The 18,896-nt window shown below is 38.3% G+C and overlaps 1 protein-coding gene across 2 annotated transcripts in view; it reads right to left on the reverse strand.

Moving 5' to 3' along the window:
- Positions 1 to 14,800, reverse strand: part of LOC137618183 (uncharacterized) — a 112,114-nt gene extending 97,314 nt beyond the window's left edge. Inside the window, exon 1 of one of the 2 annotated variants that reach the window (XM_068348252.1) lies at positions 14,611 to 14,800. In XM_068348252.1, coding sequence (XP_068204353.1) covers positions 14,611 to 14,662 — 52 coding nt within the window. In that variant the 5' untranslated portion in view covers positions 14,663 to 14,800. The remainder of the gene's footprint in view (positions 1 to 14,610) is intronic. The other variant, XM_068348253.1, reaches the window with a different exon arrangement.
- Between the last annotated feature and the right edge of the window lie 4,096 nt (positions 14,801 to 18,896).

Here is an 18,896-nt window from a genome sequence, read left to right on the forward strand (position 1 = left end):
AGCCATAAAACAATTCAGAATCTGGTAACAACAATGATAGCAAAAACCCTAAAACAAGTCAGAACCTGATACCAATAATGACAGCAAAAGCCATAAAACAAGTCAGTACCTGATACCAATAATGACAGCAAAAGCCATAAAACAAGTCAGAACCTGATAACAACAATGACAGCAAAAGCCATAAAACAAGTCAGAACCTGATACCACTATTGACAGCAAAAGCCATAAAACAAGTCAGAACCTAATACCAATAATGACAGGAAAGGCCATAAAACAAGACAAAACCTGATACCAATAATGACAGCAAAAGCCATAAAACAAGTCAGAATCTGATACCAATAATGACATCAAAGCCATAAGACAAGTCAGAATCTGATACCAATAATGACATCAAAGCCATAAAACAAATCAGAATCTGATACCAATAATGACATCAAAGCCTTAAAACAAGTCAGAACCTGATACCAACCGTGACAGCAAAGCCATAAAACAAGTCAGAATCTGGTAACAACAATGATAGCAAAAACCTTAAAACAAGTCAGAACCTGATACCAATAATGACAGCAAAAGCCATAAAACAAGTCAGAACCTGATAACAACAATGACAGCAAAAGCCAGAAAACAAGTCAGAATCTGATACCAATAATGACATCAAAGCCATAAAACAAGTCAGAATCTGATACCAATAATGACATAAAAGCCATAAAACAAGTCAGAACCTGATACCAACAATGACATCAAAGCCATAAAACAAGTCAGAATCTGATACCAATAATGACATCAAAGCCATAAAACAAGTCAGAACTTGATACCAATAATGACATCAAAGCCATAAAAACAAGTCAGATTCTGATACCAATAATGACATCCAAGCCATAAAACAAGTCAGGACCTGATACCAACCGTGACAGCAAAGCCATAAAACAAGTCAGAATCTGGTAACAACAATGATAGCAAAAGCCATAAAACAAGTCAGAACCTGATACCAATAATGACAGCAAAAGCCATAAAACAAGTCAGAACCTGATACCAATAATGACAGCAAAAGCCATAAAACAAGTCAGAACCTGATAACAACAATGACAGCTTAAGCCATAAAACAAGTCAGAACCTGATACCACTATTGACAGCAAAAGCCATAAAACAAGTCAAAACCTAATACCAATAATGACAGGAAAGGCCATAAAACAAGACAAAACCTGATACCAATAATGACAACAAAAGCCATAAAACAAGTCAGACCCCAATAATGACAACAAAAGCCATAAAACAAGTCAGAACCTGATACCAATAATGACAGCAAAAACCATAAAAAGTCAAAACCTGATAACAACAATGACAGCAAAAGCCATAAAACAAGTCAGAACCTGATGCCAACAATGACAGCAAACACCATAAAACAAGTCAGAACCTGATACCCACAATGACAGCAAACACCATAAAACAAGTCAGAATCTGATACCAACAATGACAGCAAAGCCATAAAACAAGTCAGAATCTGATACCAATAATGACATCAAAGCCATAAAACAAGTCAGAATCTGATACCAATAATGACATCAAAGCCATAAAACAAGTCAGAATCTGATACCAATAATGACATCAAAGCCATAAAACAAGTCAGCATCTGATACCAATAAGGACATCAAAGCCATAAAACAAGTCAGAACCTGATACCAACCGTGACAGCAAAGCCATAAAACAAGTCAGAATCTGGTAACAACAATGATAGCAAAAACCCTAAAACAAGTCAGAACCTGATACCAATAATGACAGCAAAAGCCATAAAACAAGTCAGAACCTGATAACAACAATGACAGCAAAAGCCAGAAAACAAGTCAGAATCTGATACCAATAACGACATCAAAGCCATAAAACAAGTCAGAATCTGAAACCAATAATGACATCAAAGCCATAAAACAAGTCAGAACCTGATACCAACAATGACATCAAAGCCATAAAACAAGTCAGAACCTGATACCAATAATGACATCAAAGCCATAAAACAAGTCAGGACCTGATACCAACCGTGACAGCAAAGCCATGAAACAAGTCAGAATCTGGTAACAACAATGATAGCAAAAACCCTAAAACAAGGTAGAACCTGATACCAATAATAACAGCAAAAGCCATAAAACAAGTCAGAACCTGATACCAACAATGACAGCAAAAGCCAGAAAACAAGTCAGAACCTGATACCAACAATGACAGCAAAAGCCAGAAAACAAGTCAGAACCTGATACCAACAATGACAGCAAAAGCCAGAAAACAAGTCAGAACCTGATACCAACAATGACAGCAAAAGCCAGAAAACAAGTCAGAACCTGATACCAACAATGACAACAAAAGCCAGAAAACAAGTCAGAACCTGATACCAACAATGACAGCAAAAGCCAGAAAACAAGTCAGAACCTGATAACAACAATGACAGCAAAAACCATAAAACAAGTCAAAACCTGATACCACTATTGACAGCAAAAGCCATATAACAAGTCAGACCTGATACCAATAATGACAGCAAAAGCCATAAAACAAGTCAGAACCTGATACCAATAATGACAGCAAAAGCCATAAAACAAGTCAGTACCTGATACCAATAATGACAGCAAAAGCCATAAAACAAGTCAGAACCTGATACCAATAATGACAGCAAAAGCCATAAAACAAGTCAGAGCCTGATACCAATAATGACAGCAAAAGCCATAAAACAAGTCAGAACCTGATACCAACCGTGACAGCAAAGCCATAAAACAAGTCAGAACCTGATACCAATAATGACAGCAAAAGCCATAAAACAAGTCAAAACCTGATAACAACAATGACAACAAAAGCCATAAAACAAGTCAGAACCTGATACCAATAATGACAGCAAAAGCCATAAAACAAGTCAGAACCTGATACCAATAATGACAGCAAAAGCCATAAAACAAGTCAAAACCTGATAACAACAATGACAACAAAAGCCATAAAACAAGTCAGAACCTGATACCAATAATGACAGCAAAAACCATAAAAAGTCAACACCTGATAACAACAATGACAGCAAAAGCCATAAAACAAGTCAGAACCTGATACCCATAATGACAGCAAAAACCATAAAAAGTCAGAACCTGATACCAACAATGACAGCAAAGCCATAAAACAAGTCAGAATCTGATACCAACAATGACATCAAAGCCATAAAACAAGTCAGAATCTGATACCAATAATGACATCAAAGCCATAAAACAAGTCAGAATCTGATACCAATAATGACATCAAAGCCATAAAACAAGTCAGAACCTGATACCAACCGTGACAGCAAAGCCATAAAACAAGTCAGAATCTGATACCAATAATGACATCAAAGCCATTAAACAAGTCAGAATCTGATACCAATAATGACATCAAAGCCATAAAACAAGTCAGAACCTGATACCAACCGTGACAGCAAAGCCATAAAACAAGTCAGAATCTGGTAACAACAATGATAGCAAAAACCCTAAAACAAGTCAGAACCTGATACCAATAATGACAGCAAAAGCCATAAAACAAGTCAGAATCTGATACCAACAATGACAGCAAAAGCCAGAAAACAAGTCAGATTCTGATACCAATAATGACATCAAAGCCATAAAACAAGTCAGAATCTGATACCAATAATGACATCAAAGCCATAAAACAAGTCAGAACCTGATACCAACAATGACATCAAAGCCATAAAACAAGTCAGATTCTGATACCAATAATGACATCCAAGCCATAAAACAAGTCAGAACCTGATACCAATAATGACATCAAAGCCATAAAACAAGTCAGAACCTGATACCAACCGTGACAGCAAAGCCATAAAACAAGTCAGAATCTGGTAACAACAATGATAGCAAAAACCCTAAAACAAGTCAGAACCTGATACCAATAATGACAGCAAAAGCCATAAAACAAGTCGGAATCTGATACCAATAATGACATCAAAGCCATAAAACAAGTCAGAACCTGATACCAACAATGACATCAAAGCCATAAAACAAGTCAGATTCTGATACCAATAATGACATCCAAGCCATAAAACAAGTCAGAACCTGATACCAATAATGACATCAAAGCCATAAAACAAGTCAGAACCTGATACCAACCGTGACAGCAAAGCCATAAAACAAGTCAGAATCTGGTAACAACAATGATAGCAAAAACCCTAAAACAAGTCAGAACCTGATACCAATAATGACAGCAAAAGCCATAAAACAAGTCAGAACCTGATACCAACAATGACAGCAAAAGCCAGAAAAAAAGTCGGAACCTAATACCAACAATGACAGCAAAAGCCAGAAAACAAGTCAGAACCTGATACCAATAATGACAGCAAAAGCCGTAAAACAAGTCAGAACCTGATACCAACAATGACAGCAAAAGCCAGAAAACAAGTCAGAACCTGATACCAACAATGACAGCAAAAGCCAGAAAACAAGTCAGAACCTGATACCAACAATGACAGCAAAAGTCAGAAAACAAGTCAGAACCTGATACCAACAATGACAGCAAAAGCCAGAAAACAAGTCAGAACCTGATACCAACAATGACAGCAAAAGCCAGAAAACAAGTCAGAACCTGATAACAACAATGACAGCAAAAGCCATAAAACAAGTCAGAATCTGATACCAATAATGACAGCAAAAGCCATATAACAAGTCAGAACCTGATACCAATAATGACAGCAAAAGCCATAAAACAAGTCAGAACCTGATACCACTATTGACAGCAAAAGCCATAAAACAAGTCAGAACCTAATACCAATAATGACAGCAAAAGCCATAAAACAAGTCAGAACCTGATAACAACAATGACAGCAAAAGCCATAAAACAAGTCAGAACCTGATACCACTATTGACAGCAAAAGCCATAAAACAAGTCAAAACCTGATACCAATAATGACAGCAAAAGCCATAAAAACAAGTCAGAACCTAATACCAATAATGACAGCAAAGTCCATAAAACAAGACAAAACCTGATACCAATAATGACAGCAAAAGCCATAAAACAAGTCAGAACCAATAATGACAACAAAAGCCATAAAACAAGTCAGAACCTGATACCAACCGTGACAGCAAAGCCATAAAACAAGTCAGAATCTGATACCAATAATGACAGCAAAAGCCAGAAAACAAGTCAGAACCTGATACCAACAATGACAGCAAAAGCCAGAAAACAAGTCAGAACCTGATACCAACAATGACAGCAAAAGCCAGAAAACAAGTCAGAACCCGATACCAACAGTGACAGCAAAAGCCAGAAAACAAGTCAGAACCCGATACCAACAGTGACAGCAAAGGCCAGAAAAGGAGTCAGAACCCGATACCAACAGTGACATCAAAAGCCAGAAAAGGAGTCAGAACTCGATACCAACAGTGACAGCAAAAGCCAGAAAAGGAGTCAGAACCCGATACCAACCGTGACAGCAAAAGCCCTAAAACGAGTCGGAACCCGATACCAACCGTGACAGCAGAAGCCCTAAAACGTGTCAGAACCCGATACCAACCGTGACAGCAGAAGCCCTAAAACGAGTCGGATCCCGATACCAACCGTGACAGCAGAAACCCTAAAACGTGTCGGAACCCGATACCAACCGTGACAGCAGAAGCCCTAAAACGAGTCGGAACCCGATACCAACCGTGACAGCAGAAGCCCTAAAACGAGTCGGACCCCGATACCAACCGTGACAGCAGAAGCCCTAAAACGAATAGGACCCCGATACCAACCGTGACAGCAGAAGCCCTAAAACGAGTCAGAACCCGATACCAACCATGACAGCAGAAGCCCTAAAACGAGTCAGAACCCGATCCCAACCGTGACAGCAGAAGCCCTAAAACGAGTCAGAACCCGATACCAACCGTGACAGCAGAAGCCCTAAAACGAGTCAGAACCCGATACCAACCGTGACAGCAAAAGCCCTAAAACGAGTCAGAACCCGATACCAACCGTGACAGCAAAAGCCCTAAAACGAGTCAGAACCCAATACCAATCATGACAGCAAAAGCCATAAAACAAGTCAGAACCCAATACCAACCATGACAGCAAAAGCCATAGGCTAAAACAAGTCAGAACCTGAAACCAACCATGACAGCAAAAGCCATAGGCTAAAACAAGTCAGAACCTGATACCAATAATGATAGCAAAAGCCATAAAACAAGTCAGAACCTGCTACCACTATTGACAGCAAAAGCCATAAAACAAGTCAGAACCTGCTACCAACAATGACAGCAAAAGCCATAAAACAAGTCAGAACCTGCTACCAACAATGAGAGCAAAAGCCATAAAACAAGTTAGAACCTGATACCAACAATGACAGCAAAAGCCATAAAACAAGTCAGAACCTGCTACCAACAATGACAGCAAAAGCCATAAAACAAGTCAAAACCTGATACCAATAATGACATCAATAGCCATAAAACAAGTCAGACCCTGCTATCAATAGACATCAAAAAACATAACACAAGTCAGAACAGGCTTCTTTCCTGACCTTTCGCTCAACCTTGACCTTAACACGTATTAACTAGCGTGGATTTTCATACACTCAAATAAAAACCAGGTTTAAAGTCTTTGACAACGCTGTCCAAACTTATGGTTGATTATGTGAATGGGACATTTGGTTGACCGTGACCTCGACCTTCAAAAATGTAATAATTTCCAGCTTTTTACCAACAATTAATCCCTGCAAGTTTCATTACTTAATGATTAAAATTGCAGTCAGGAACCTGCTTACAAACACACAAAAAATAAAAAAACAAACAGGGGCAAAAAACCAACCTCTTTCCAACTTCGTTGCCAGAGGTAATAATGACAGCAAAAGAGATAAAACAATCTGAAACCTGATATCAATCATGACAGTAGAAGCCATTACACAAGTTAGAACCTTCTACCAATAATGACAGCAAAAGCTATAACACAAATCAGAACATGCTACCAATTTAAGGGGCACTCGGTAAAGCGCAGACCTCCACTGCGACAACTTATTTCTCGCCCTTGATCATTGACCTTAACAAGTATTAATTGGCGTGGATTTTTATACCAACAAATATGAACCAAGTTTTAAGTCTCTGTAACAAGGATGTCCAAAATAATGGCTGATTGCGTGAATTAGACATTTTGCTTGACTATGGCCTTGACCTTCCAAAATATAATAATTTCCAGCTTTTACATGAGTTAATCTATGTAATTTTCATTATTCTACAATTAAAATTGCCACCAGGAAGTTGTTTGCCAACACAATGCAAAATAAAAACACAAAAACACAGACAAACACATAACCTCCTAACAACTTCGTTGGCGGAGGTAATGACAGCAAAAGCCATAAAAAAAGTTGGCCCCTAATACCAATCATGACAGCAAAAGCCATAACACAAGTCAAAACCTGCTACCAATAATGACACCAAAAGCCATAACACAAGTCAAAACCTGCTACCAATAATGACACCAAAAGCCATAACACAAGTCAAAACCTGCTACCATTAATGACAGCAAAACAAATTACAAAACCTGCTACCATTAATGACAGCAAAACAAATTACACAAGTCAAAACCTGCTACCAATAATGACACCAAAAGCCATAACACAAGTCAAAACCTGCTACCATTAATGACAGCAAAACAAATTACAAAACCTGCTACCATTAATGACAGCAAAACAAATTACAAAACCTGCTACCAATAATGACACCAAAAGCCATAACACAAGTCAAAACCTGCTACCATTAATGACAGCAAAACAAATTACAAAACCTGCTACCATTAATGACAGCAAAACAAATTACAAAACCTGCTACCAATAATGACACCAAAAGCCATAACACAAGTCAAAACCTGCTACCATTAATGACAGCAAAACAAATTACAAAACCTGCTACCATTAATGACAGCAAAACAAATTACAAAACCTGCTACCAATAATGACACCAAAAGCCATAACACAAGTCAAAACCTGCTACCATTAATGACAGCAAAACAAATTACAAAACCTGCTACCATTAATGACAGCAAAACAAATTACAAAACCTGCTACCAATAATGACACCAAAAGCCATAACACAAGTCAAAACCTGCTACCATTAATGACAGCAAAACAAATTACAAAACCTGCTACCATTAATGACAGCAAAACAAATTACAAAACCTGCTACCAATAATGACACCAAAAGCCATAACACAAGTCAAAACCTGCTACCAATAATGATAGCAAAAGCCACAACCCAAGTCAGAACCTGCTACCATTAATGACAGCAAAACAAATTACAAAACCTGCTACCATTAATGACAGCAAAACAAATTACAAAACCTGCTACCATTAATGACAGCAAAACAAATTACAAAACCTGCTACCATTAATGACAGCAAAACAAATTACACAAGTCAAAACCTGCTACCAATATTAACAGCATAACACTAGTCAAAACCTGCTACCGATAATGACAGCAAAAGCCACAACCCAAGTCAGAACCTGCTACCAATAATGACAGCAAAACAAATTACAAAACCTGCTACCATTAATGACAGCAAAACAAATTACAAAACCTGCTACCGATAATGACAGCAAAAGCCACAACCCAAGTCAGAACCTGCTACCAATAATGACAGCAAAACAAATTACAAAACCTGCTACCATTAATGACAGCAAAACAAATTACAAAACCTGCTACCGATAATGACAGCAAAAGCCACAACCCAAGTCAGAACCTGCTACCATTAATGACAGCAAAACCCATAACACAAGTCAAAACCTGCTACCATTAATGACAGCAAAACAAATTACAAAACCTGCTACCATTAATGACAGCAAAACAAATTACAAAACCTGCTACCATTAATGACAGCAAAACAAATTACAAAACCTGCTACCATTAATGACAGCAAAACAAATTACACAAGTCAAAACCTGCTACCAATATTAACAGCATAACACTAGTCAAAACCTGCTACCGATAATGACAGCAAAAGCCACAACCCAAGTCAGAACCTGCTACCAATAATGACAGCAAAAGCCATAACACCAGTCAAAACCTGCTACCAATAATGACAACAAAACCCATAACACCAGTCAAAACCTGCTACCAATAATGACAGCAAAACCATAACACAAGTTAGAAATTCCCACCATTAATGACAGTAAAAGCCATCAAACATGTTGGAACCAGCTACCAATCATGATAGCCAAAAACCTTACACAAGCCAGAACCAGCTGTCAATACTGACATAAAAAAAAAAACACCAGTTAGAATCTGCTAACAACAATGACAGCAAAAAAAAAAAAAAAAAAAAAAAAAAAAAAAAAAAAAAAAAAAAAAAAAGTTGGAACCTGCTGCCAATAATGACACTAAAAACTATTACATACGTCTGACCCTGCTACCAATAATGACAACAAAAGCCTTAAAATAAGTTGGAACCCGCTGCCAATAATGGCAGCCAAAGCCATAACACAAGCCAGTACCTGCTACCAATAATGACAGCAAAAGCCATAACATAAGTAAGTTGGAACTTGCTACCAATAATGGCAGCCAAAGCCATAACACAAGCCAGTACCTGCTACCAATAATGACAGCAAAAGCCATAACATAAGTAAGTTGGAACTTGCTACCAATAATGGCAGCCAAAGCCATAACATAAGTAAGTTGGAACTTGCTACCAATAATGGCAGCCAAAGCCATAACACAAGCCAGTACCTGCTACCAATAATGACAGCAAAAGCCATAACATAAGTAAGTTGGAACTTGCTACCAATAATGGCAGCCAAAGTCATAACACAAGCCAGTACCTGCTACCAATAATGACAGCAAAAGCCATAACATAAGTAAGTTGGAACTTGCTACCAATAATGGCAGCCAAAGCCATAACACAAGCCAGTACCTGCTACCAATAATGACAGCAAAAGCCATAACATAAGTAAGTTGGAACTTGCTACCAATAATGGCAGCCAAAGCCATAACACAAGCCAGTACCTGCTACCAATAATGACAGCAAAAGCCATAACATAAGTAAGTTGGAACTTGCTACCAATAATGGCAGCCAAAGCCATAACACAAGTCAGTACCTGCTACCAATAATGAGAGCAAAACCCATAACACAAGTCTGAACCTGCTACCATTACTGATAGCAAAAGCCATAAAACAAACTGGGACCTTCTGCCAATAATGACAGCAAAAGCCATTATACAAGTTGGAACCTGCAACCAATAATGACAGCAAAAGCCAGAACCTGCTACCAATAATGACAGCAAAACCCAAAACACTAGTCAAAACCTGCTACCAAAAATGATAGCAAAACTCATAACACAAGTCAAAACCTGCTGCCAATAATGACAGCAAAGCCCATTACACAAGTCAGAACCGGCTACCAATAATGACAGCAAAACCATAACACTAGTTAGAAATTCCCACCATTAATGACAGTAAAAGCCATAAAACAAGTTGGAACCAGCTACCAATCATGATAGCAAAAACCCTTACACAAGTCAGAACCAGCTGTCAATACTGACATCAAAAGACAAAACATGAGTTAAGAATCCGCTAACAACAATGATAACAAAACTTAAAAAAAAAAAAAGTTGGAATCTGCTGCCAGTAATGACACTAAAAACCATTACACACACCAAACCTGCTACCAATAATGATAGCAAAAGCCATAACACAAGCCAGTACCTGCTACCAATAATGACAGCAAAAGCCATAACATAAGTAAGTTGGAACTTGCTACCAATAATTTTTGCACCCACTGACCCTGAAGTGAGAAAATATGGAAGTACCTGGTCAAAGCAATGTTTTTTCAACAATTCCTTTATCTCAATGACAACTAAAAATATTGCAGATTTAAGTGATAGTGTCAAACTTAACAAGTATTTGTATATGTCTAAACACATTGTCTTTAGAATTGAAGTCAATGAAAAACTGAAAAAAAGCAAATCAGACAATGGCTAGGTTAAATAAAATTTAGAAATCAAACTGTCTGGAATTACATATAAAAGCTAGGCTATACACTGTTTCAGTTTAGAGAGATCAGTGTTACTGTATGGACATGAGTCATGGTATGACACTGAAACAATATCCAACAGATTCTGTAGATTGGAGAACAAAGCCCCCAGAAGAACATTGGGAGTTAAATGGCAGGACAGGATTAGAAATCAAAACTATAAGAGATTACTCGAGTGTCATATGTGGATGAGATCATGGTGAGGGGTAGATGGAGATGGTTTGGACATGCTCTTCACACGCCCCAAGAGACTAGTCCAACAAACGTTTAACTGGGCTCCACAAGGCACAAGAAGAGTTGGAAGACCCAGGCCTAATATGAAGCGCGGATTACTTTTGATTTAGGAGCTCAAGATAGACGACAACTGGCAAAATCTAACTGTGGCCCTTTGCGTTAATAGGCGTAGGAGATGATGATGGTGATATATACTATATAATACAAATAATCATATATAAGCATATGTTTACTGGCCACACTACCACTTGTGTTATTAGGTACTTTGACTGGCCAGATTAGATCCTTCTCTAGTTATAGCCCATTTTTCTTCTGCTTACACATGCACCCAGTAGTCTAGCCTATTTGCCGAACATTCTCCTCTTTCCTCATACACATGACAATAAGATAATACTGTACATGTAACAGAAACCATTTTTCTCTCAAAAGGGTTCACTACTGCACTGTAATTGTTCAGTGACTACTTTCCACTTGAAAAGGGTAGAAGAGATTCTTTAGCTATGGTAAACAGCTCTTTTAGGAGGACACTCCAAAATAAAACCATTATTCTCTAGTCTTGAGTAGCCCCATAGCCTCTGTACCCCCGTCTTCCACTGTATTGGTTTAGTGTTCTCTTGCTTGAGGGTACACTCAGACAATATTCTATCTCTACTTAATCCCCCTCCTAACTGGGCTATTTCCCTGCTGGAACACTTGGGATTACAGCACCCTGCTTTTCCAACTAGGGTTGTAGCTTAGTTATTAATCATAATATAATAACACTAAAACAGTTCCACTCCATCAAAGCCCTTCCCCAAGTGAATCATCATTACTGTAGTTCTTAATTGTACAGTATATAACTTTCCCAGTTGCAACAGAACGTCATCACATCTTGAGAGGCAAGCTAAACAATGGTTGCATTATATCTTTACTCACCTGACAGGATTTCTAGAAACTTGGCTATTTCATATTCATGAGTGTACTGTTTGAACAGTGATGACAGAAAAGAAACTGAGTTTATGAGATCAAATGAAGCATGAGATAGCCAAACTCATTAAAGAAATTGTGCTGGACAGTTAACAATTGTTTCAAGATTGAAGTAGTAATTCATAGGTGTGTGGTATATTTGATACCAAATCTCTTTGGTCTTAGAGATAAGCCTGTAGCATTTAAAAAAATTCAATGCAACAGCGAATGATATAAACAAATTTCAGTACCTTGCCTAGCCAAATACGAAAGGTCATTCAAGTTTTCAAACATATGTTAAGCTACATGGCAACTCTCTTAAGCTAATCTATATAGCAATATTTACAATGTAGCAAGAACAAACTGGAGGAATTCTGAAATACAATGTGACAAGATCATATGTACACAAGTCTGAAATTCAACACAGTCATCAAATCCAGTTTTGAGACTGGAACAAATTTTATTATTATTGAGACTGGAACAAATTTTATTATTAAAGACAGTTATAGTAAGCATTCACATACATGTCCATATAACTGTTTGAATATTGTACCAATAGCTATGAAATGGTTAATAAATCAGCCGAGTATAAGCTGTAACGTACATTCATGCCGTCAACAAGTTAATCATATCTTGCCTAAAAGGGTTGTGAAACACAAGGTAATCCTTCCTTTACATACTGTAAGCCAAAAAAAAAAAACGCAAAAAAAGAGAAAAAAACAATGGAACTGACATAAGAATGTGAAAAAATAAATACAGTGCAGAATAAAAACCTTAAAATCAATTACAATATTATTCAACAAGGGCACATTGACTGTTTGTCAACATTCACCAATGCATAGTCAAACTATACTTATGTCAGCATGCATGATTGCATATTATGATAACTCAAAACCAGTTATAAATAAGGAAAGCAATAAACAAGACCACTTAAAAGTGTGCTAAACAAAGTCAGGCAAAACATGGCACCCTACGTTAGGTTAGGTCAGCACTACTGGAACTTAGGTTAGGTCAGTACTACTGGAACAATTCACAGGCAAGACCACGTAAACGTTGCACTCCCAGTTGTACCCTGATTTATCCCCGATTAACAATGCCACATTCTCCTCTTATCACATTTCTTCCTAGGGATTTGCGATACCCACCAACTGCTGGATCTCGGACTGTTAGAAGCTCAAAGGGTACGCATGTAGAATAAAATGGTTTCTCCACCCCACAACTATTGGTTTTATTATATATGAATAAATTTTCTACTTTAAAACATTATTTCAAAACTTATGGTAGCTAAATTGTGATCACACCATGTTCTATATTGTTATTGTTCACACTATGTTCTTCAGTGGTCATAACTTTTTTCAAACAAACCTAGTCTAAGAGTAGCAGTTTCAGCGTCGTATTCCAAGAATATTTTGAATAGAATTTACTTTATAAATGAAGTTACTATAGGATTACTGCCAAGGAGTGTATTTACTTTAGTCTACGCTGTCAAATTACGACGCTTCTTCCTTCAATTTAAATAAATGAAGCAGGTGAAAAAGGGTGTTATTCATGCAAATTCTAATACCCTCTCATTACTACGAAGGAAATATGGTTTCCGTTAAGGTATTTTTGCAAGAAATAGCTGTTATTTACAAATGTGCCGGTACAACCCCTTTGCCTAACCTAACCGTGAGAAAATCATACCCTCTTCAATTTAATAATTATGTCTCCCTTGACAAATTAAAAAGCAATGGAAATTTTTAAAAACTAGCAACTTTATTTACGACGAAATATAAAATAACTGAAAATTCATTCAAGATTTTTAAAACTTAACTACAACCGGGGAAAAGAATGATTTTATTAATACTTGGGCAAGGAATATAGATAATTAGAAATTCGAAGGTCCAGTGAAACTAGATATATTTGACTCGTAAGACCATAAGTGAAACTCCAGCCGATTCTGCTTCAGTGAAACTCGGATGCAACGATGAAGTCCCATTGACAGCCCAGCTGATCACAACCACGGTTGCCAACCCTCCCAATGCTTCCTGGGCCGGATCAAATCTAGCGAATTACGTAAGGTCAAATATGCTTAATAAGCATAGCCGTGCATGCTAACAATCAATTAGATCATTAATCAAATAGAAATGAGGATTTTCTAAAATGCCGGTAGAGCCCCACCCACATTGTAACACACCCCCTGCCGCCGCCCGCTGGCAAGTTGGCAGCCCTGCTCCCCCTTCGTCGAGATCGACAAGCTTATAAAGTCAAATCATTAAAATCTTTAAATTAAAATTTTGGTTACCGTTTTAAAAATGACTGATATTTAGCTCGGCAATGACGAACAAATGAGCAAGAATAACGGAATTTACGTCAACACGTGCTTATGGGACAAATGGCGGGAGCAGAATGTAAACAAAATTGTTTTCGACTGCCATATTCAACCCATCTGTGGCTCACCTGTAGTGGTATTTTCTGTCATTTTGGAAGGAATCTCTTGCACCAGCTGCATCAAAGAACAGGAGAGTAAATCCAAAATGATCACGACACTTTATAATAATTCACATATTTAGCGGCGCTGGCGGTAAACGCTCTCTCTCATTCACCTACAAGAAACAACTGAGCTCGGCGGCAACAGTCTAGCCTCGCGCTGGGCCTTAGCAAAATTCCGGCCGGTAAGCGGGACGCCATGATGTTAAAGGGGCCGAGACTCGCCTCTCTTTCCATCACATTTTGCAGCCTCAACTTTTACGTTTTGCTGTATTGGCGATTTTTGTAAAATCTGCAGAATAGTTGTTTTTCACTCGGTTATAGCGTTTATTCAATTAAATTATAATAAAATACACATAACTTGAATGTAAGAAAAAAATTTACCCTCTGCTACACTTTACTTGAATCTTAGGTGTTAATTATATTGATTATTCAAGAAAAAAAATTATTACTACTGTTTTTAATACACTAATTAGTTTTAGTTCTAACAGATCTAGCAGCCATCGTTTGAGTCTCTGTCCCCCTTAAACCTAGAGCCCATCAACGTGGCGTTTGAGCCAATGGCACGCTCGGATTTACAGTTATGGGCGGGGTTTCTATGACGTCACTGCAAGAAGCACGATAGCTTGGGCGACCCCGTAGAGGGGCCAGAACGGCTAAATAAAATTTTTGTTCGCTTTCATTTTAGGGCCGTTCCGGGATAGTCTCGATAGTTGAGAAACAATCCATATGCATCATAAGGGAGATTTTCCTTTGCTCTTCATGTCTACAAGAAAAATGGCCATTCTGATGCATTCCTTTGACATAATCTTTAGTTAGTTTCCAAATGCGTGACTCATGGTTCAAATATTCGGAAGGGTTAATTTAGAATTGACCTCAGAAGCACCAGGGCATTAAACTCTACTGGTCGTTCAGTCGAGGTGGCCGTTGGAGTTGCGTGACCGCTCTAGTGGATGCGGAAAGGGAATGGGGGTGGAATAAGCCAGGGGGGTTAGGGGGGGGGTTGAGTTAGCGCTCAGATTATTCATGAGTTTTCATTATTCATTTTAATGCATAGCTTATGTAACGCTTTACTCATAATACATGAGCAGGTCAGTGTTCTGTATTTGTTCTTTCGTATATCTGAAATTAATAGGAAACCGTAGAAGTAACCAATGAAAGTAAAGAAGTAAATGAAAATGTGCTGAAACAAGCAAACGTCAGAACAGGCAAGGCATGGCATTTACAGCATTAAGGGGGTTGGGGTGAGTTACGACGGGGGTAGGTTACTGAGGGGGGAGTGGGAAAGAGAGAGAGAGAGAGAGAGAGAGAGAGAGAGAGAGAGAGAGAGAGAGAGAGAGAGAGAGCCTATCTCGCAACGGCCCTCTTGGGGGAGAAACGCGCTTGCCCGCTCTCTCTCTCTCTCTCTCTCTCTCTCTCTCTCTCTCTCTCTCTCTCTCTCTCTCTCTCTCTCTCTCTCTCTCTCTCTCTTTTCCACGCGCGCGAGCGCGTTCTTTACCATGACTCCCATGTTTGCCCCCATTCTTAATTGGGCACCATTTTACTTATTACAACTGTTAGAGTAAGCTTTTTAAGCTTAATATATGAACTAGCTTGTTCAGAAAACTCCATTATTCAACATTAGAATATGTTTTACCTTATTAATAATTTTGTTATCATATTTCATGATATCGAGACAGACCGCTGCTCACGCCACCCCAAAGGGACCCCACATGCGGGCGCGCAGGCTCTCACGCTCTCGCGCGCGGCAGGTCTCTCTCTCTCTCTCTCTCTCTCTCTCTCTCTCTCTCTCTCTCTCTCTCTCTCTCTCTCTCTCCACCATTACATCGCCACCACTAATACCCCCACCACCCCATTTTGCGGGAGATTTACCCTCCCGCCCCCAAACCCCAAATCCCCCATCACCACCATTCTTCCCTTCACTATCCACCCTTCCTTGCCATTCCCCTGTGCTTCCAATGCTCCCTTCTTTCTCAGCACCTCTTTGAGATTTGCTTACCCTTGCTGCCTTTCTTATTGTACTTTCAAGTATGTGTTGTCATTCCATAAGATGAATAAATATCAAAGAAACTCAGCTGACTTTTTTCCCCAAAGGAATGTGACATCCTTACTCTCTTCATTTCCAAATCCACGTTTTCATTACGTAATAATCAAAGTAGAGCTCCACATTCTTTGTTCTCGTTTTTATCTCTCGATAAAATGCTGATTTCAGTGTAGTCTTCTTCATCAAATGCGTGAGATGCTGTCAGTTTTATTTGCGGTCAGCGTACAGGAAAGGTATAAAAGGCTGTAATCCCTGACTTCTAAAACTGTCTCAAGATATCTTCAGAGCTGTTCGGTGTTATATTTTGTTGCTGTTGAAAATCCTTGCCTTATGATAGGTTGTAATAGGTCTGGCCGTGTATGTTACGTCCGTATCTGTGACACATATATATATATATATATATATATATATATATATATATATATATATATATATATATATATATATATATATATATATATATCGTCTACGCCCATTATTATTATTATTATTATTAAATGCTAAGCTACAACCCTAGTTGGAAAAGCAGGACGCTATAAGCCCAGGGGCCCCAACAGGGAAAATAGCTCAGTGAGGAAAGGAAACAAGGAAAAATAAAATATTTTAAGAATAGTAACAACATTTAAATAAATATTTCCTATATAAACAATAAAAACGTCAACAAAACAAGAGAAACTAGATACAATAGTGTGCCTGAGTGTACCCTCAAGCAAGAGAACTCCAACCCAAGACAGCGGAAGGCCATGATACAGAGGCTATAGCACTACCCAAGACTAGAGAACAATGGTTTGATTTTGGAGTGTCCTTCTCCTAGAAGAGCTGCTTACCATAGCTAAAGAGTCTCTTCTACCCTTACCAAGAAGAAAGTAGCCACTGAACAATTACATTGACTCAAAGGGCCTCGATTAGATTTCGTCAGTCGTCTCTATCTTCATTCATCATCTCCGACTTCGCGCTTAGTCCTTAGCCATGTAGGCCTGGGTCTTCCAACTCTTCTAGTACCTTGTGGAGCCCAGTTCAATGTTTGGTGAACTAATCTCTCTTGGGAGTGCAAAGAGCATGCCCAACCCATCTTCATTTACCACTCACCATGATCTCATCCACATATGGCACTTGAGTAATCTCTCTAATTCGTTTAATTTCTAATCATGTCCTGCTACTTACCTCCCTATATTCTTGGGATGACTTTGTTCTCCAACATGTTGGGTGTTGTTTCATAGTCATACCATGACTCGTGCCCGTATAGTAACATCAATGTCACTAAACAGATATAGTATGAGGAGAATAAACAACTTAGGTGACAACACATGGTCTTGGAGTACTCCACTGTTTACTGGAAATTCATTTAATCGGACTCCACTAACATTAACTTTGCACTTACTGTTCATGAACAGACGTGATCAAATTTACATATTCAAGAGGAATTCCATAATAACACAGAACTCAACAAAATTAACCGGTGCACACTATCAAAGGCTTTTTCATAGTCCACAAATGCCAAGTGGATTTCCATATTCTACACTTTGCTGTACAACTTGTCTCAAAATGAAAATTTGGTCAGTACAACTTCTTCTTTGTCTACATCTTTTCCCACTTCTATGTGGGGTCGATGTTTCTGGTCAGCTTTTTCATCTACCTCTGTCCCACACCTCATCACCTGGTCAGTACAACTTCTGCCTTTTCTAAATCCTGTTTGTTCATCTCTCAGCTTCTCATCAATCTTTATCCCTTGTCTCTTTAGAATAAGCATACTATATATTTTCCTGACAACTGACATAAATGTGAGGCCACTATAATTTTTGCAATCAGTCAGGTCTACTTTTTTATGCCTTTTCACCAACACTCCTAATGCCCATTCATCAGGTTTTGCTTGTTCATAGCACATTCTACAAAATAATCTTCATTTTGAGCCTGTATCAGCACCGCAGTTATTTCATCGTAACCAGGGGCTTTCCATCTCCAGAGTTTTTTGATGATAGCTTCGATTTCAAACACACTAAATTCATTCATGGCACATTAAGTTCTTCATCAGCTTCAAGTATATAAGTCAAATTATTCCCTTCATAACTTTTATTCATGACCTCACTAAAGCATTCCATGGAGCATTGCCTTTCTCCATTTTCTGTTGTTATAACAGATCCATCCTTCTTTTTGATGAGTATATGCTTCTTCTTCTTTGACCCCATAAAGATTTTATTAATAATTCTCTGAG

The sequence above is a fragment of the Palaemon carinicauda genome, chromosome 24 (genome assembly GCF_036898095.1).
Source record: "Palaemon carinicauda isolate YSFRI2023 chromosome 24, ASM3689809v2, whole genome shotgun sequence".
NCBI lineage: Eukaryota > Metazoa > Arthropoda > Malacostraca > Decapoda > Palaemonidae > Palaemon > Palaemon carinicauda.